General features: G+C 44.6%; 1 protein-coding gene across 8 annotated transcripts in view; it reads left to right on the top strand.

Annotated features, from left to right (window-relative positions):
* VWA3A (von Willebrand factor A domain containing 3A) overlaps positions 1 to 16,421 on the top strand; it is a 161,407-nt gene that overhangs the window by 124,114 nt on the left and 20,872 nt on the right. For all 8 annotated transcript variants that reach the window (XM_045286100.1, XM_045286101.1, XM_045286099.1 and 5 more), the window contains 9 exons: positions 1,326 to 1,451; positions 1,792 to 1,900; positions 2,139 to 2,204; positions 8,397 to 8,522; positions 9,287 to 9,422; positions 9,517 to 9,620; positions 10,483 to 10,563; positions 11,204 to 11,298; positions 13,661 to 13,780. In XM_045286100.1, the coding sequence (XP_045142035.1) occupies positions 1,326 to 1,451; positions 1,792 to 1,900; positions 2,139 to 2,204; positions 8,397 to 8,522; positions 9,287 to 9,422; positions 9,517 to 9,620; positions 10,483 to 10,563; positions 11,204 to 11,298; positions 13,661 to 13,780 (963 nt within the window). The remainder of the gene's footprint in view (positions 1 to 1,325; positions 1,452 to 1,791; positions 1,901 to 2,138; positions 2,205 to 8,396; positions 8,523 to 9,286; positions 9,423 to 9,516; positions 9,621 to 10,482; positions 10,564 to 11,203; positions 11,299 to 13,660; positions 13,781 to 16,421) is intronic.

Raw genomic sequence — 16,421 nt, 5'->3', positions numbered from 1 at the left:
GCCACTCACACCACTGGTCCTGTCGGGCTCACCCGCCCTGGATTCCCTGTATTTCCAGTCCCTATCTGTACCAGTGTACCTCCTCTGGTCTAGCCAGACTTGCAAGTTCGAATTCGAGTCATATTAGTGGCAGGAACTAGTTTTTAAAGGGGGAGTTCAAGGTGTTTCTTAGTTATACCAGTAAGTAGAAATGCCTTTTCTGTGAAGCAAGAACATTCTTGACGACGCCCTGTGGGTTAAGTACTCACTACGCGGTTCTCTGGCTGTTTAAAAAGGAAGCTCGGCGGCTGTAATAAAGAAAGGCTTATTAGGATCAAGCGGAGATTTTATTTTATTTTACTTTTTGTCACATGGAAAGAGAATCAAAAAGAGCTGGACTCCCTCACTAGGCCCTGTGAGGGACTGAAAAAGAAATGGTTTAGTCATTTTTCCCTCTCACCTTTGGACGACGCATCCCATCCAGGGGGGGAAGTAGCTCGCTGCCTAGAGCCTTTGCATGGTGAGGGGAGTCACTCACTGCTCCAGATTGAGCTGTGGCTCCCAGGAAAGTTATGTGTGGAGATGGAAAGTGGGCGGGAGGGGGGCAGTACTCACCCCAAGATCCTTAGCCCACAGAGTAACCAGAGCTCGAGTTCTAGAGTCAGCCTTGGATGGAAATCTTCATTTTACCAGTTAACTGAAGTCTGACCTGGGGCAAATCACCTAACGGAGTCTCAGTTGCCTCCTCTCTGTTGTCATCAGTTGCCATCCATTCAACTCCCATCCATGACAACCATCACAGCAGAGCCAAACGTCACCCAGGCCGGCGTCATCTTCACCATCACCAGTCTGTTTGAGAGCATTGTCACAGCTCTTGTGCCAAGACGTCTTCCCCAGAGTCTCCCTATCCTGGCTAACCCTCCCCCTCACCAGACAGGCCGCCCTCGTCCAGCAATGGATCCCTTCTCAGGACGTGTCCAAGTCCAAGGAGGCGATAGGGCACTTTGTGTTTTTGTTAGGTGATTTTTCAGAAGTAGATCACCAGGTCTTTCTTCCTAGTTTGCCTTAGTCTGCAAACCCCATTGAAACCTGTCCATCCTGGGTGACCCTGCTGCTATTTGAAATACCTGTGGTATCGTTGCCAGCGTCACGGGAACACGTAAGCCATCACAGTAGGGTAAACTGACTGACATGTGGTGGTCTCCATCCCGAGAGTAGAATAATGGTACTCCCCCTCAAAGAGTCACTGTTAGGCTTAAATGCACTAACATCTGCACTGGGCCTGGCACCTAGAAAGAGAGTCATGGATTCCATTGTTATTGGCGTCTCCCTGGTTATCTTTCCAGCCTGCAGGAACTCAAGCACTGGGTGACGCAACTGCAGCCAGAAGGAGGCACTAATCTGCTAGAAGCCTTGAAGAAAGTTTTCACTATCAAAGACCTGAATGCTCTGGTGATCATAATGGGAAGCTGGTAGGTCTCTTTTCCTAAGTGATGACATGCAGAGGGGGGTCAATGGACCAAACTTTTGTTTGAGGAAAGATCGTCCAGTATGACTCTTCTTCACACATAGTTGAGAGACGAATGATCCATATAAGCTCCCCTTTCACAGATGTGGGGGACGAAGAAGCACCCGGGATAGGAAAGCCAGGGGGTCAGGCTGGGGCCCGCCCAGCCCAGCATCTTACACAGATGGCGTGGGATGCAGGTAGTCAGTTATATTTCCCCAGCTGAGGATTACCATTTTGTTCTGGACTGTTCTCAAAGTGGTTTGGTCAGGGGTCCCCACTTCTTTTCTTCCTCTTCTCCCCAGCCCGAACCAGTCCTCTGACATCCTCTCTGACTACATCCAGCAGTGCACCATGGGAAGGAGCATCACCATCCACATCATCACATACAAATGCAACAATCAGGTGCCCCCTGTGAGTAGCCTAGGTTCTCCAAGGTTTCCTTTGGTCTGGTGATTATGAGCTGACCAACCTTTGAAGCTCTATTGCCAGACTGTGGGCCAGAAACTCTAGTTCCCTCCCCTCCTCTGCCTCTCCCTGCACCTAGCTTTCCTTTTGGTCAAATGGGAAGCATTGGATAGTTAGGAGTTTGAGTAAAAGTGAAAGTTAGTTTAGGTATGGGCGTTGCCCTAATGAGGCACCATCCCTGCAGGCTGTCCTAAAGAACCTTGCAGAAGCTGTCGAAGGCTACTACCATTGCTATAGCCCGGAGACAGAGGTAAGACCTTACATACATTCTTCCTCGCCTTCCTGCCCTGTCTGCCTCCAAGGTTGTGTGTAGGGAATCTGGGACATTTCACATGCTTGCTTCCTGCCTCGCTCCTCCACTCAATCGGTTTGCCAGGTAAAATCAGGTTAAAGTTAATACGTAGTTTGCTTAGGGGACACTGTTTCTGTTAAAGGTGGAAGAATAATTTAGAACCAGAGAGTGGTGATGATAGTATAGCATGATGAATGGAATCAATGTCACTAAATTGTAAATATTGTTGAATTGGCAAATGTTTTAGTCTTTATTTTTCTATCACAATAAAATGGCATCTATATGAACAGAGACAATATACAAGTCACAAGACATCCTTGGGTGGGCATGCATGAAAAGTTGATTGTCTGCCTGTAAGTCCAAATGCATTTTAGGCCCTAACCAGTAGAACCCCAAATCATTCTCCAGTGCTTATTAGCATAGGCCCCACCCATCCTGTGCCCTCAGAAAACCAATAAGTTGCCACCGTAGCTTGTATTTGATCTCTAAACAGACCCCTGCTATTGCCACAACAGAGCAGAATGGGTAATCAATTCTGTAGCCTTGTGTCCATTAGTGTTTCTGTCCTAATTAATAAATAAATAGACCCCATCTCATGTTCACATGGAGGTAAGGATTAACAAATGTGTGTGTAGCTCCATTTAGCAGATTAGGAGTCCAGCTTCTACCCTAATGTTCACAGAAGCATTATGCACAGTAAGTAGCCCAACAGTAGAAACAACAGATCAATGGATAAACTAAATGTGATATATCCATGCAATGGAGTATTATGCAGCCATAAGGAGAAATGGGGTTCTAACACATGCTTACAACATGAATGAGCTTAAAAACGTTCTGCTAACTGAAATAACTCAGACACAAAAAGGACAAATATGGTATGATCCCATTTATGTAAAATATGTACAATAGACAAATACAGAGGGCCAAAGTTTCTTGGTGAGTACCAGGAAGAGATGAGAGGGGGAAATTGGAAGATATAGCTTAGTGGGCACTGAGTTTCTATTAGGGGTGTTGAAAAGAATTGGATTTGGATAGTGGTGATGGTTGTGCAATATGGTGAACATAATGTCCCTGAATCGTATGTGTAAAAAGGGTTGAATTGACAAACATTTTTTTAATATATGAGTACATTTCACCACAATAAAAACAATTCCATATGTACCTATCTGTTCAGCTAACAGACTGTGCCTTGCTGACTATGGTCATTGAATAAAATCAACCCCCAAACCAGACTCCCCATCAGCGAGTCGATGTCAACTCATAGTGACCCTATAGGACAGACTAGAACTGGCCCTCCGTGTTTCTGAGATTGAAACTCTTTTTTTCAATCATTTTATTGGGGTCTTGTACAACTCCTATCATAATGCATACATCCATCCATGTGTCAAGCACATTGTAGATTTGTTGTCATCATCATTCTCAAAACAGTTTCTTTCTACTTGAGCCCTTGGTATCAGCTCCTCATTTTCCCCTCCCTCCCATGCCCTTCCTCCCTTCCAAACGCTTGATAATTTATAATTTTTTTTTTCATGTCTTACACTGTCTGATGTCTCCCTTCACCCACTTTTCTGTTGTCCGTCCCCCAGGGAGGGGGTTTTATGTATGTAGATCATTGTGATCGGTTCCCCCTTTCTACTCCCCCTTCCCCTTACTCTCCTGGTATTACCACTCTCATTATTGGTCCTGAGGGGTTTATCTGTCCTGGATTCCCTGTTTCCAGTTCCTATCTGTGCCAGTGTACATCCTCTGGTCTACCCGGATTTTAAGGTAGGATTGGGATCATGATAGTGGGGGAAAGGAAGCATTAACGGACTAGAGGAAAGTTGTACGTTTCATCATTGCTGTACTGCACCCTGACTGGCTCATCTCTTCCTTGTGACCCTTCTGTAAGGGAATGTCCAGTTGCCTACAGATGGGCTTTGGGTCTCCACTCCGCACTCCTCCTCATTCACAATGACAGGACTTTTTGTTCTCTGATGCCTGATACCTGATCCTATTGACACCTCATGATCACTCAGGCTGGTGTGTTTCTTCCATGTGGGCTTTGTTGCTTCTCAGCTGGATGGCCGCTTGTTTATCTTCAAGCCTTTAAGACCCCAGATGCTATATCTTTTGATAGCTGGGCACTATCAGCTTTCTTCACCATAGGTGCTTATGCACCCGCTTTGTCTTCAGTGATTGTGTCGGGAAGGTGAGCATCATGGAATGCCAGTTTAATAGAACAAAGTGTTCTTGCGTTGACGGACTTGATTAGAGACCCAATGTCCATCTGCTACCTTAATACTAAACCAATAAATATATGCACATAGATCTATTTCCCCATCGTCATATATAAATATATTTACCTATGTACATGCCTGTATTTAGACCTCTATAAATGCCCTTTGCCTCCTAGTTCCTTCCTCTGTTTCCTTTTACTTTCCTCTTGTCCCACTATCATGCTCAGCCTTCTGGGTTTCAGTAATTCCTCATTACATTGCCCTTGATCAAGCCCTACCAGGCCTCCTATACCCTCCTCGCCATCGATTTTAGATCACTTGTTGTTCCTTGTCCCTGGGACTGTTAATACCCACTTCCTTTCCCCTGATTTCCCCTGTCCCATGTCCCCCTGAACCATCAGTCCCATTGTTTTCTCCTCCAGCTTGTTTATCCCTCCTATCTTATCTAGATAGACCTGCAGAGGTAATGGTATGCACAAAAAACAAGACAGAGCAAAACAAAGCAACAAAAGAAAACAAAACAAGAAAAGCCTGTAAATAGTTCAAGGTCTGGTTGTTGACCTTTAAGAGGGTGAAGTCTGATGGAGTGCCACGCCGCCCTGGCCCCAAAGTCTATTTTTGGTATTCCCTGAGGACTTCATTGCTCTGTTCCCCTTGCTGTTTCATTGCACACCCTTACTGTTTTGCCTCCATGTGGTTAGGTCAGATCGGGCGCAATGCCCTCACTGTGTCTCTAGTGTTGTCCCCCATAATGCTATGGGTCAGTGAGGGACATCATGTCTCATAGCGGGACCAGCCTTACATTCCCCTCTGTGCTTTGGCTGCTCTGAGTGGGAATATTGTCCTCAGGGCTTGGTGGGCCAGGATGTGGAGATTGAAACTCTTCACAGGAGTAGAAAACCTCATCTTTCTCCCAAGTTATTGAATAGTCATGAATAAAATAATATTTTCATCCCACAAATATGCTTAAGTGTCACAAATATTAGCATTTTACACCAGAGAACCAAGGTCAGCCAACATTTACCTTAGATGATCCTCCCTTTAAAAAAGAGTTTCATTGAGCTATAAAGAGCACATCATACAATTCAATAGTTCCGTTATATCAAGCAGTGTTATACAATTGCTACCACAATCATTTTCAAAACTTTGAACACCCTCTCAGTGCACCCCCTCCTCAGAAGCCCTGATTCTAGTGATTGTCTCTTTAGAGTCCCCATGCTGGGCGTCATGTATGGATGGGCCTTCTTGTACTAACTGTCAGACTCTGAAGGAATTGAAGACTTTAAGGTCTAGGAAGATAAAAGACATGAACAAAGCTGATTGATTTCAGAAATCTTCTCTCTTAATACCCATGGTGCTCATTTTAAAAATGTTATTACTTATTTTGTTGTTGAGAATATACAGAGCAGAACGTATGCCATTCAGTAGCCATTGATCATATTCTTTGAGTTGTACACCCAGTCTCAGCCCTCCTCTTCTGAGTTATTCCTCCCTATTAGCACACCTTCGCTGTCCCCTGAAGTTCCCGTGTAATCGGCTAGTTGTGGTTAAGATCTGTGAACCTCTTGATTTGTCGGCTGTTTTCCACTCTGGATGAAGATATGGATACAAAACATCTGATGAGGGTGGGCAACTGAGAGCGGTGAGGACCCTGCTGAACTGAATAGCTCTTCTCCATCTAAACAAGGCAGTCACTACTCAGCTTGTCAATTGTTGCTCTGGTGGAATGAGATCTGTCTCGCCAGGTCTTCTGATTTTTAATATTCATTGTCATTGAGTCAATTCCAACTCATGGTGACCCTACAAGACAAAGGAGAACCACTCCATAGCGCTTCCAAGGTTATGAATCTTTACAGGAGCAGACTGCACCATCTTGCTCCTTGAATAGCGGCTGATGGGTTTGAACCATGAGCTTTTCAGTTACCAGCCCCACACTTAACTCACTTTGCCATTAGGGTGCCTGGTTTTTCACTAAGAGCCAGGAATAAGGGTTTAAATGTTTTTTCTTTTTTTAATCATTTTATTGAGGGTCTCTTCCAAATCTTATAACAACCCATCATTCAGTGGTATCAGGCACACTTGTATATATGTTGCCATAAACATTTCCAAAATAATTTCTTTCTACTTGAGCGCTTGGTGTCAGCTCCTCTTTTTTTCCCCTCCTTCCCCCAACCCTCCCGCCCTCATGAAACCTTGATCAATTATATATTATTATTGTTCTTTTGTGTCTTACACTGTCTAAATGTTTTTCTTAAGCAAATGAGTTAAGTGGCTTTTACATCCATATGTTGTGGCAACACTCCTCTGTTTAGTTCTAAAACATTGTCACTACCCCCAAATACATGATTCATATTCATTAAGTAATCACACTTTATTCTTCCCCTTGCCTAGCCCCTGTAAACCATCAATCTGCTTTCTGTCTCTATGAATTTACCTATGTTAGATATTGCCAATAAATGAAATAACGTCATCGTTGACATTTTCTATCTAGTTTCTTTCACGTAGCATAAATGATTTTGAGGTCTGTGCACATTGTGGCATCATTCTTTTTTATGGCTGAATAATATTCCACTGTGTGTACATACCATAAAATTGTTTATCTGTTCCTGTGTTGATGGACATTTGGGCTTCTATCTTTTGGCTAGTTTTGAGTAATGTTGCTATAAACATTCACGTAAGTAAATGTTTGGACTGTGGTTTCATTTCTCCTGGTTATATATCTAAGAGTAGAATTGTGGGAGCATGTATATATATATATAAAACCATGTTTATAACCATATATATAACCATGTATATAACCATATATGTAACCATATGTATAACCATATATATAACCCTGTTTAACATTTGAGAAATCGCCACACCGTTCTCCACAGCAGTGAACTGTTTTACTTTCCAACCATCAATGTAAGGAGCCCTGGTGGCACAGTGGTTAAGTGCTCGGCTGTTAAGCAAAAGGCCAGTGGTTAAAGACAACCAGCTGTTCCGTAGGGAAAAGAGGGATCCATCTGCTTGTGTAACAATGTGTAACTCTGAAAGCAAGCTCTGGGAGTCAGTTCTACTCTGTCCTACAGGGTCATAATGGGTGGAATGAGCTCAACGGCACTGGATCTTGCAGCAATATAGGTAGGTTCCCCCTCTCTACATTCTCACCCAAGCTTGTTCTTCTCCTTGTTTTTGTTTGTTTGTTTTCAATTCTTCAATGCCATCCTAGTGAATGTGAACTGGCTCTTTACTTAAAAACAAACAACCCCCCCCCCAAAAAAAACCCCAATTATTTTATTTGGTCAGAAATATATGTGGGGACTTCAAAGTGTTCATGGGAAAATTCCATTATCTTTTGATTCCCTTTCCCACTAACATTTGAAGCCCCCTCATACATAACAAAATATTTGCTAATTAAACATGATTACATGTACATTGCAGTAACGCTGATGATGTGCTTCATGTTGTAAAACTGCCGTCATGATTCATTTCCAAATGATCCCACTACAGTGATTAGAAGCTCGGTGTGCCGTGAGCAAAGACTCCCCTTCTCTTTCTCCTTCTCCCCCGCCTCCCCTGGTAGCCACTAATAAGCTTTGGGTTTATACAATATTTACTCTTCTACAACTGACTGACTTCAGGAAGCATCTTCTCAGGGTTCATCCATGTTGTAGCATGCATCCAGCTGTTATTTTTCTTTTGCCTGGGTAATATTTCAGTGGGTGTATGTGTGTTTTCAAAACACATTTTGTCTGTCCCGTCAATGGGTTGCTTCCTCTTTATGACATCTGAAACGTTAGAAAATCTTCCCATTTAGAAAACACTGCAGACTCATACTCTCTACGCGGAACAAGTGCGTCGCAGGCTCCCTCTGGCACAGGGACCACAGCTACGGGCTATGAGTAGCCAATTGACTTCTGGATGACTGCTTGTTCCCATCTCCCAGGTCTACACCAACCGGGACATGGATGCGATCCTGGCAGAAATCCAGAAAGCCCGGAACCTGCTCCAACACATCCAAGCCCTGCGCCAGAGCGACTCCTGTCAGGAGGTCACTGGCCTGATAAAACAGGTAGGCCGTCTGAGCAGCGTCTCTGTGACCTTCCTAAAGGCACTCAGCCGGCCGCTTATTGTAGCATCTCATTATGGTTGTGATGTATCTTTTCCAATGTCTTTACAAACAAAATAGGAGGGGATTTTTTTAAATTCAAGAAAAATAATGATTAATAAGCTTTCATGTTGAATGTTTTTAAAATATGAAGGAAATGATAGTACAGGGGTGCTCAGATCTAGAATTCCTGAAGTTTGTGAATTGCTGCACTTTTATGGATGCTTGACCGCCTATACTTGTCATGTGACTTAACCTCTTAGCGCGTTAGTTTGTTTGTGTCCATTGTTAAAGGGGACAGTACCTGGGCTAGATCAGAACTACTCCTTAAATGACTTGACGTGGCAGCTACTTTTGGGTTCTCTGAAGCCTACCATTTTGAACCCATGGAGGGGAGGGGGGCTACCCATCACCTTGGGGTCTATGGTGCTGACCTCAATGGGAAAGGTGGAGAAAAGGGTGGTAAATGAAAGAGGAAGGGAGTTGCTAGGTACTCTTATCTCCTAGCTTCCAGAAATCTCAGAGAAGAGAAAGGAGGGGGAAGTTGAACTTTAATGTATCAGCTGTTAAAGATGTTCCATTCACAGGAGAGAGGGCGAGAAGGAAGAGGGAGCCAGAGAGAGAGCCATTCAGTCGGTGGCTGAGCCAGAGGTGGGATGGGTGGGACGTTCAAGTCATTCCAGCTCTAAAAGATGATCATGCAATGTGATTCTTTTAATTTAATATAGGTTTCCACAGAGATGGCAAAAGGGTCACTCACAAGTCTCTTGCCTAAACCCCCAAAGCATGAGGGTCCCCTCGCAATTGAATTCCCAAACTTGGACAAGAGCTCTGCAGAGTGGCTGAAGATCCATGGGCTAAAAGGTAAGTCTCTAAAGAGAGAAGACCTGAGGACACTGAGAGGGACGAGCCTCGTGGCCCTTCATGAGCAGCCCCTCAAACCCCATTATGTTTGCAGCCAAGAAGTTAAGCCTTTATCAGGTTCTGGCGCCCAATGCCTTCTCTCCAGTGGAGGAATTTGTGCCTATTCTCCAGAAAACGGTGTCATCGACCATCCACGAGGTAATTCAAACAGGACGGAGCCGTCACTCCAGCCTGCTGCAGGGGTGTGCTTTTGTGGGCTTTCTTGTCTTCTTAGATGATCAATCCATAACAATGAGAATGCAAGGACAGGGTGCCTGGTGACCTGATTTGAGATGCAGGTTTTGCCAGAGCGCTAGAACTCTCATCAACGCAACAGTTAACGCCTGGCTTTTAAAAATCTAAAATACAGCTTGAAAGATGGATCAAGAGATAACTTGGGTACTGTGGTCACCTTTCATGAAGGTTTTCTTCCACTCCATTCAGATAGAACAGATTCATTTTCTTTTGTGCCCTCATTCTACCTTGTAAAGCAGTTGTAATTTGTTGATATGCATGCATTCTTACATATCTTCATTCCCACCAGGCTGTATGAGGCAGAGAGAATCTCTTCTCTAATTGTGTATCACCAATAATTGGCAACATTAATTGACTACCAAGCAATGGGTATTTACTAGGTGAATGAGTGAGTGGGTACATGCAAGAAAGGACAGAAAGAAGGATGAAAAATAAGGATGAACAGGTACATGAATGGAAGTATTGAAGAATGAATGAAAAGTAGGCAAATGAATGAAGTAAGTGGATAAAAATATGAATAGCTGAGGTCTGAAAGGAGAAATGAAAATGGGTAATAGAGATAGAATAAAGTTAGTTTCATCCTTTAGGATGGAGAAATAGAAGGAAGGAATAACTGGTGGATGAAAAAAACACAAAAATATTGATAAAAGAAATTAAAAATGGATTGAGTGAGAGATGTATGGTTCTTACAATAGATGGATAATCATCCTTTCCCCAAATCTATTTCATTCATCTCCCCCTCCTTGTTGCCCATGCTGGTGTGCAGAAGGTAATGGTACAATTTGAATGGCATGACGGTTCAATAAAGAATATTCACGTGGATCCACCCTTCCTCTATGAGTACCAGGTCAGTGATGGACCCAAGAGTCAGGCTACGAATGTGGTGAGTGGGATGGGAGGAAGGCACCGTAGGTTGTAGTTTACCAAGCTACTGTCCCATTGTCTGAAGATCCCTCTGTAAACAGAGCCTTGGTCCTCCCCCACAGAGACCTATGGGTATGCCCTCCTCCCTGGTCAGGGAATAAGTCCACTGCCATCAAGCTGACACCAACTCATAGCAACCCTACAGGGCAGAGTAGAGATACTCCTAAGGGGTTATGATTCTATACATCTGTATACAAGCAGGCAGACTCATCTTTTTCCCTCAGAGAAGCTGGTGGGTTTGAATTACCAAGCCTTTGGTTAGCAGGCAAATGCTTAGCTCAGGGCATCACCAGTGCTCCTCTGGACAGGGCCCAGGATGCCTTCAATATCTATAAGTGGGGTAGGTCTCCCTCCTATCCCATTTGAGGCAAGGGGATACTTTGATACTTCTGATCTTGTAGCAGACCTTCCCATGATTTAGTAGAATGTCTATATTGCCTGGGTCCCCACCCCCTGACCCACTGTGTCCACAAAAAGGTCGGGCTGGACACCCTTCTCCCATAGATCCTTTCATTGGCCATTGCTGAGCAGTCACTCACTGGGCCTGATCCCTGGGTTTGCAGAAACAGCTCAACCGAGTGATGCGCATGTATGAGAGGCGGATCGAGTGGCTCTCCTTGGCCAGCAGAAGAATATGGGGCACTGTCTATGAGAAAAGGTACCTTCTAATGAGAATATCATTCCTTTCCAGGGTCTGGGGTGTGGATCAGCACGGCTTTCTCTCATTCCTTCCCCGTCAGGAGCCATCACTTAGATTGCTGTGGCTCCTAGCTCTTGCCACATTGGTCTCCAACTCTGGCCACCTCATTTACAACCGAAGACTGCCAAGTCCCATGCCCCTGACTGCTTGTGTATCAGACCATTGTGATTCACAGCGTTTTCATTCGATCGTTGTGTTAGTCTGGGTAGACTAGAGAATCAAATTCATGGACACGCAAAAGTATATAAGAGAGAGTTATATATAAAGGGTAATTGTACATTAAGAAAGCATCCCAACCCAGTCCAGTCCAAGCCCATAAGTCTGATATTAGCCCATATGTCCGATATCAATCTATAAAGTCCTCTTCAGACTCACAAAGCACATGCAATGACGCCAAATTCTGGACAACCACAGGTCAGTGAGTAGAAAGTCTTTGGATCCAGTGGCGTTGTAAGCATCTCAGTGCTTGCAGGGGTCTCTATGTGGCTTCTCTGGCTTCAGAGGTCTGGTTGCATGAGGGTAGGTCCATGTGGCTTCTCCAGCTCAGGGCACTAGTGTAGTTCCATGTGTCTTGTCAACTGCTATGTCTCCCAGGGAGCGAACCGAGACAGAGGTGTCTCCCACTTCCAAGAAGGAAATCCCAGAGTTCCCAGAATTCTCAGGAGAAGGCCAGGCCCACCCAGAGGCCTTATGGGTTATATCTTGATTGACAGGCCAAACTCCACCCCTTCACTCACCAGCCTCTCAAATGAACACCAGATTATGTACCTCCCACAATGGTTTTCAGGAGTAAATTACCAGGCCTTTCTTCCAGTCTGTCTTAGTCTGGATCCTCCACTGAAGCCTCAGGTCCAGGGGTAGGATTTTTGCCTTCCTTATGGGACAGCTGGGTTTGGTGTCCAGCCTGTGTGCTCCTGCATAGAGGACACACTCTGACGGTGGAGACTTGCGGGCTGCTGCGAGTCTGGACCGGCGTCAGTTAGATTAGAGATCAGCCACCATCCAGCAGAGCCCTCGGAAGGAGAAGGCAGCTACCACCACCGTCACCAATATTAATACGATCATCCTCATGTCAGTCAGGATTTTTTTTTTTTTTCAGTTAAAAAGTGGCAGGCATCAAATGCAAATTGGCTCAAGTAAAACAGGGACTGGGTTCAGGTAACTGACCGTTTTAGGGCAGATTGGACAGCCGTCTTCAAGCAGGAGTGGACCTAGGGGCTTATTGTACAGGATTCGATCTTTCTTCATCTTTCAGTCGTTTTCTTTCTGATTCATCTTAGTTTCAGGCAAGCTGTGGGTATTGTTATTAATAGCATCTAATTCACAAACCAAGGATCAGTGAGGTTTGGTGACTTGGCTAAGATCATACAACTAGGAGGAAGTGCTGCTTTTTTTTTTTAAAGGAAGTGTTTTTTCAACCAAAGTCTTCCGACTTCAAATTCAGTGATTTTTTTCCACCTACTATCTGTATCACTTTCTCAGAATGAGAATTGGTGGGACATGGGACTTACATAAGAATTAAAGTAGAGGAGGAGAGCAGAGAGGGAGGGGAAAATGAGGAGGTGGCACCAAGGGCTCAAGCAGAAAGTAAATGTTTTGAGAATGATGATGGCAACAAATGTACACATGTGCTTGACACAATGGATGGATGGATGGATTGTGATAAGAGTTGTACGAGCTCCCAATAAAATGATTAAATAAAAAACAAACAAGCAAATGGGAAAAAAAAATTAAAAACAAAGAAAAACAAAGAATTGAAGTAGAAACAGAGAGGAAAGGAAAGTGGGACTGGCTGTCGTAACCAGGAGGACAGAATAAGGTCAAGCTACGCCTCTTGATTCCCGCAGTACATGCTTGCCTTGTTTCTGCTTTCTCGGCAAACACCTCAACCTATAATAATAGGTGCTAGTATTTCAAATGGGAGAGATGGGAATTTCGACTTCCACAAAGAGTTGCAGTCTCAGAAACTCACCGGGGCAGTTCTACCCTGTCCTATGGGATCGCTACGAGTCGGCGTCCACTCGATTGCAAGGAGAGTAGATGCAGAGAGAGAGTGGGAGTGTTTTGAAACATGGAACTCATCCCAATCCCTTAAACTTTATTCCATTACAGAACCTCCTGGACGACAAGATGTCATGATCCATGTCAATCTGCTGTTGTAAAACCCTCTGCTGGCCTCAAACTGTAGAGAAGTTCTTGGCCAGCCGTGAATCTAGCATGCCAAAATCTGCCCGGAAAAAGCTTTAAATAGTAAAATGGAACAAAATAAACAGTATCTAAGAGATTTGGTTCTCCTCGTAAAGCTTGTGTTTCTTTGTAGGGTGGTGATACTGCTCGATATCTCTGAGACCAATTCCATGTACATTATTCATATCCAACACTCCCTGCGACTGCTGCTTGAGGAGCAATTGTTGAACAAGGACTGCTTCAACATCATCGCGTAAGTGGCTCAGAGGTCACAGTGGGGAGGGTGTGTGTGTGTGTGTGTGTGTGTGTGTGTGTGTGTGTGTGTTGCTGTGCTGGGGCTTCTGGTATGTAGCTGGGAGACAGAGGTTAGGAGCACTCACTGTCCTTGGACCTCAGCAGGCTTATCACATTTGGGTGATCTTGTTTGGAGCATTGAATAATTAAATGGTTGTAGGATGGTCCCATTGGGGTAAAGGTGATAAGAGGCCCCAAAATACACTGCTTGATGAGCCAGGATAAAGTAACTTAGCCCATTGCCCCATTTGGCTTCCGAGCTGGTTAAACACAGAAGAGAAAAAGCAACACTAGCGGACATGCCCGCATGTCCGTCCTAAACTCAGTTATAGCAAGCCACAAGATTTCAAACATTTAGGACTCCAAATCTAAATTTAAGTTTTAGCTATGTGTGTGTATCTATACAGATATATATGCACACACATCTAGAGCAATTCTACGTTTGAATTCTACACACATGTATGTATATGCACATTTTCTTTTTAACTGTGATATAGGTACTAACGAAACATTGGGCATTTCAACAAGCTTCACACGTGTCATTTAGTGACATTATGTTTTTCAACAGCATCTTTCTCCTTTCTCAAGTTATACTAGCACTCTTCACAGAAGTTCGGAGTCCCCTAAGGAATGCCTCCTTTCCCCCTTCCTCCTGCCCGCTCCAAATGCTGATGCCTTCCCGGTGGTCTCTGGTTGTCTTGTTTCCCTTTGACCTCTCCGTGGTACAACTTGTTCATTCCCATGCTTTCAAACGTATAACCACCAGAAAGGAGGAAGAGAGGAATAACTCGGAGTGAAAGGAGTATTTTTTTTTCCCAATGGGAGTAAACATGACGACATTTAACAAGATCTAAAACAAGACATTTGCCATTTCAACATTTTTTACGTGTCTAATGCAGTGACATTAAGTGCACTCGCCCTGTTTCCACTCCTACCGTTTTTAACAGAAATTCAAGGTCACTGCCATCGAGTGCATCCCAATTCATGACCCTTCGTGACCCAACATGACTACAGTGAACATCGGTATAGAGACACCTGCTTGCAATAGCAGTGGGATTTCTGAGCCATATGGCGATTCTATGTTTAACTATTGAGGAAGGAGGAAGTTACCACCTTTTTACAATTTACTTAATTTTTATAAGCACAAAAACCAAACTCACTGCCATCGAGTCAATGCTGACTCATACCACCCCCTGTGGGTTTTGCAGTGGTTACTGTTCGGCTGCCTTGATCGGCAGTGCGAAACCACCTGCAGCTCCTCAGGGGGAAAGACTGGCCATTCTGCTTGCGCCAACAGTTACTGTCTCGGGGACCCCTGATAGGAGTCACCATTGACTTGATGGCAGTGGGTTTGGTTTTTTTAATTTTTATCAGAGGACTTTTTTTTTTAATATGAAGAGATGTAAACATGTGGAAAGGCAACGAGAAAGAGAAAGAGAGAAGTACACCCATGTGTGTACAGACAAGCACCTGTGGAACACGGTTCCAGAAGAGCTTGCCAGTGGGGAAGTCAAGAGCCCAGGTAGAGGAATGTATTAGTCTAGGTACTTTGGAGAAACAAATCCACAGCGACTCACGTATAAGAGAGAGTTTTATGCAAAGAAAATGTGCATCACGAAAACATCCCAACCCAATGCTGCCCAAGCCCACAAGTCCAACATTAACCCATTAACCCAACACCAATCCACAAAGTCCTCCACCTCACAAAACAGAGGCAATGATGCCGACTGCAGGAGGAAAGCTGAGTCCGTGAACGTGTAAGCATCTCAGCACTGGCAAGGGTCTCCACACGGCTGCTCCAGCACCCAGGGCTGCATCGGGGTAGGTCCATGCGGCTTCTCCTTGGGGATGTCTTGGAGGAAGTCAATCTTGCAAGCTGAAGCAGGGAACTGCTAAGGCAGCTGCACCCGGTGCAACCATCACAAAACAAGAGACCCGAGAACTAGAAAGGCGAGGCTTCACCACCCATTTATCCCTCCGCCTTTCAACCAGCACCACATGTGATTATCGGCCAGGCTGGCACAATTAACTAACTCAAGGAATTAGTCCAAAACCAGAGAGGAGCCTCTTGTGCCTTGACTAAATTCAAACGCACTGCCTTCCCCCCTCCCCCGTGGGTTTCCAAGATGTCAAACTTCACAGCAGTAGGAAAGCCTCATCTTGCTCCTGAAGAGAGAAAGGGGGTTTCAAGCTGCTGACCTTGAAGTTAGCAGCCTCACTGTATAACCCACAACCGCACTCCTACTGGTCCTTGATAAAGGAGATGAGCTCCCTTCTCAAAGATCTTAAATGCTATCTTAAAGGAAGAGTGCCATGCGTGTTATAAGAGGAACCGATGCGAGGAGAGCTTCAGGGAGGAATCCCTGACTCGCTGGGGCTGAGGACTTGACATAGAAAAGGAAGAAGGCACAGGTTGTGGTCAGCACAGCAGGAGGGAAGCTCCCCGTGTCTTTGTTGAGCACCCAGCTCTGCTCATACTTTGGATACGCCGTAAAGTGCAAGGAAATTCCATCACTGGCCCTGGTCAGTGAGATCATTCAGTTTGAGGGGGGAAGGTCTGGTGCCATAGTGGGTTATGCACTGAGCTGCTAACCATAAGA

Source organism: Echinops telfairi, unplaced genomic scaffold (genome assembly GCF_000313985.2).
Source record: "Echinops telfairi isolate 266 unplaced genomic scaffold, ASM31398v2 ScPeMD7_5;HRSCAF=22, whole genome shotgun sequence".
Taxonomy (NCBI): Eukaryota; Metazoa; Chordata; class Mammalia; order Afrosoricida; family Tenrecidae; genus Echinops; species Echinops telfairi.
The sequence above is the reverse complement of the archived record's forward strand: the minus strand, read 5'-3'. Positions and strand labels throughout refer to the sequence as shown.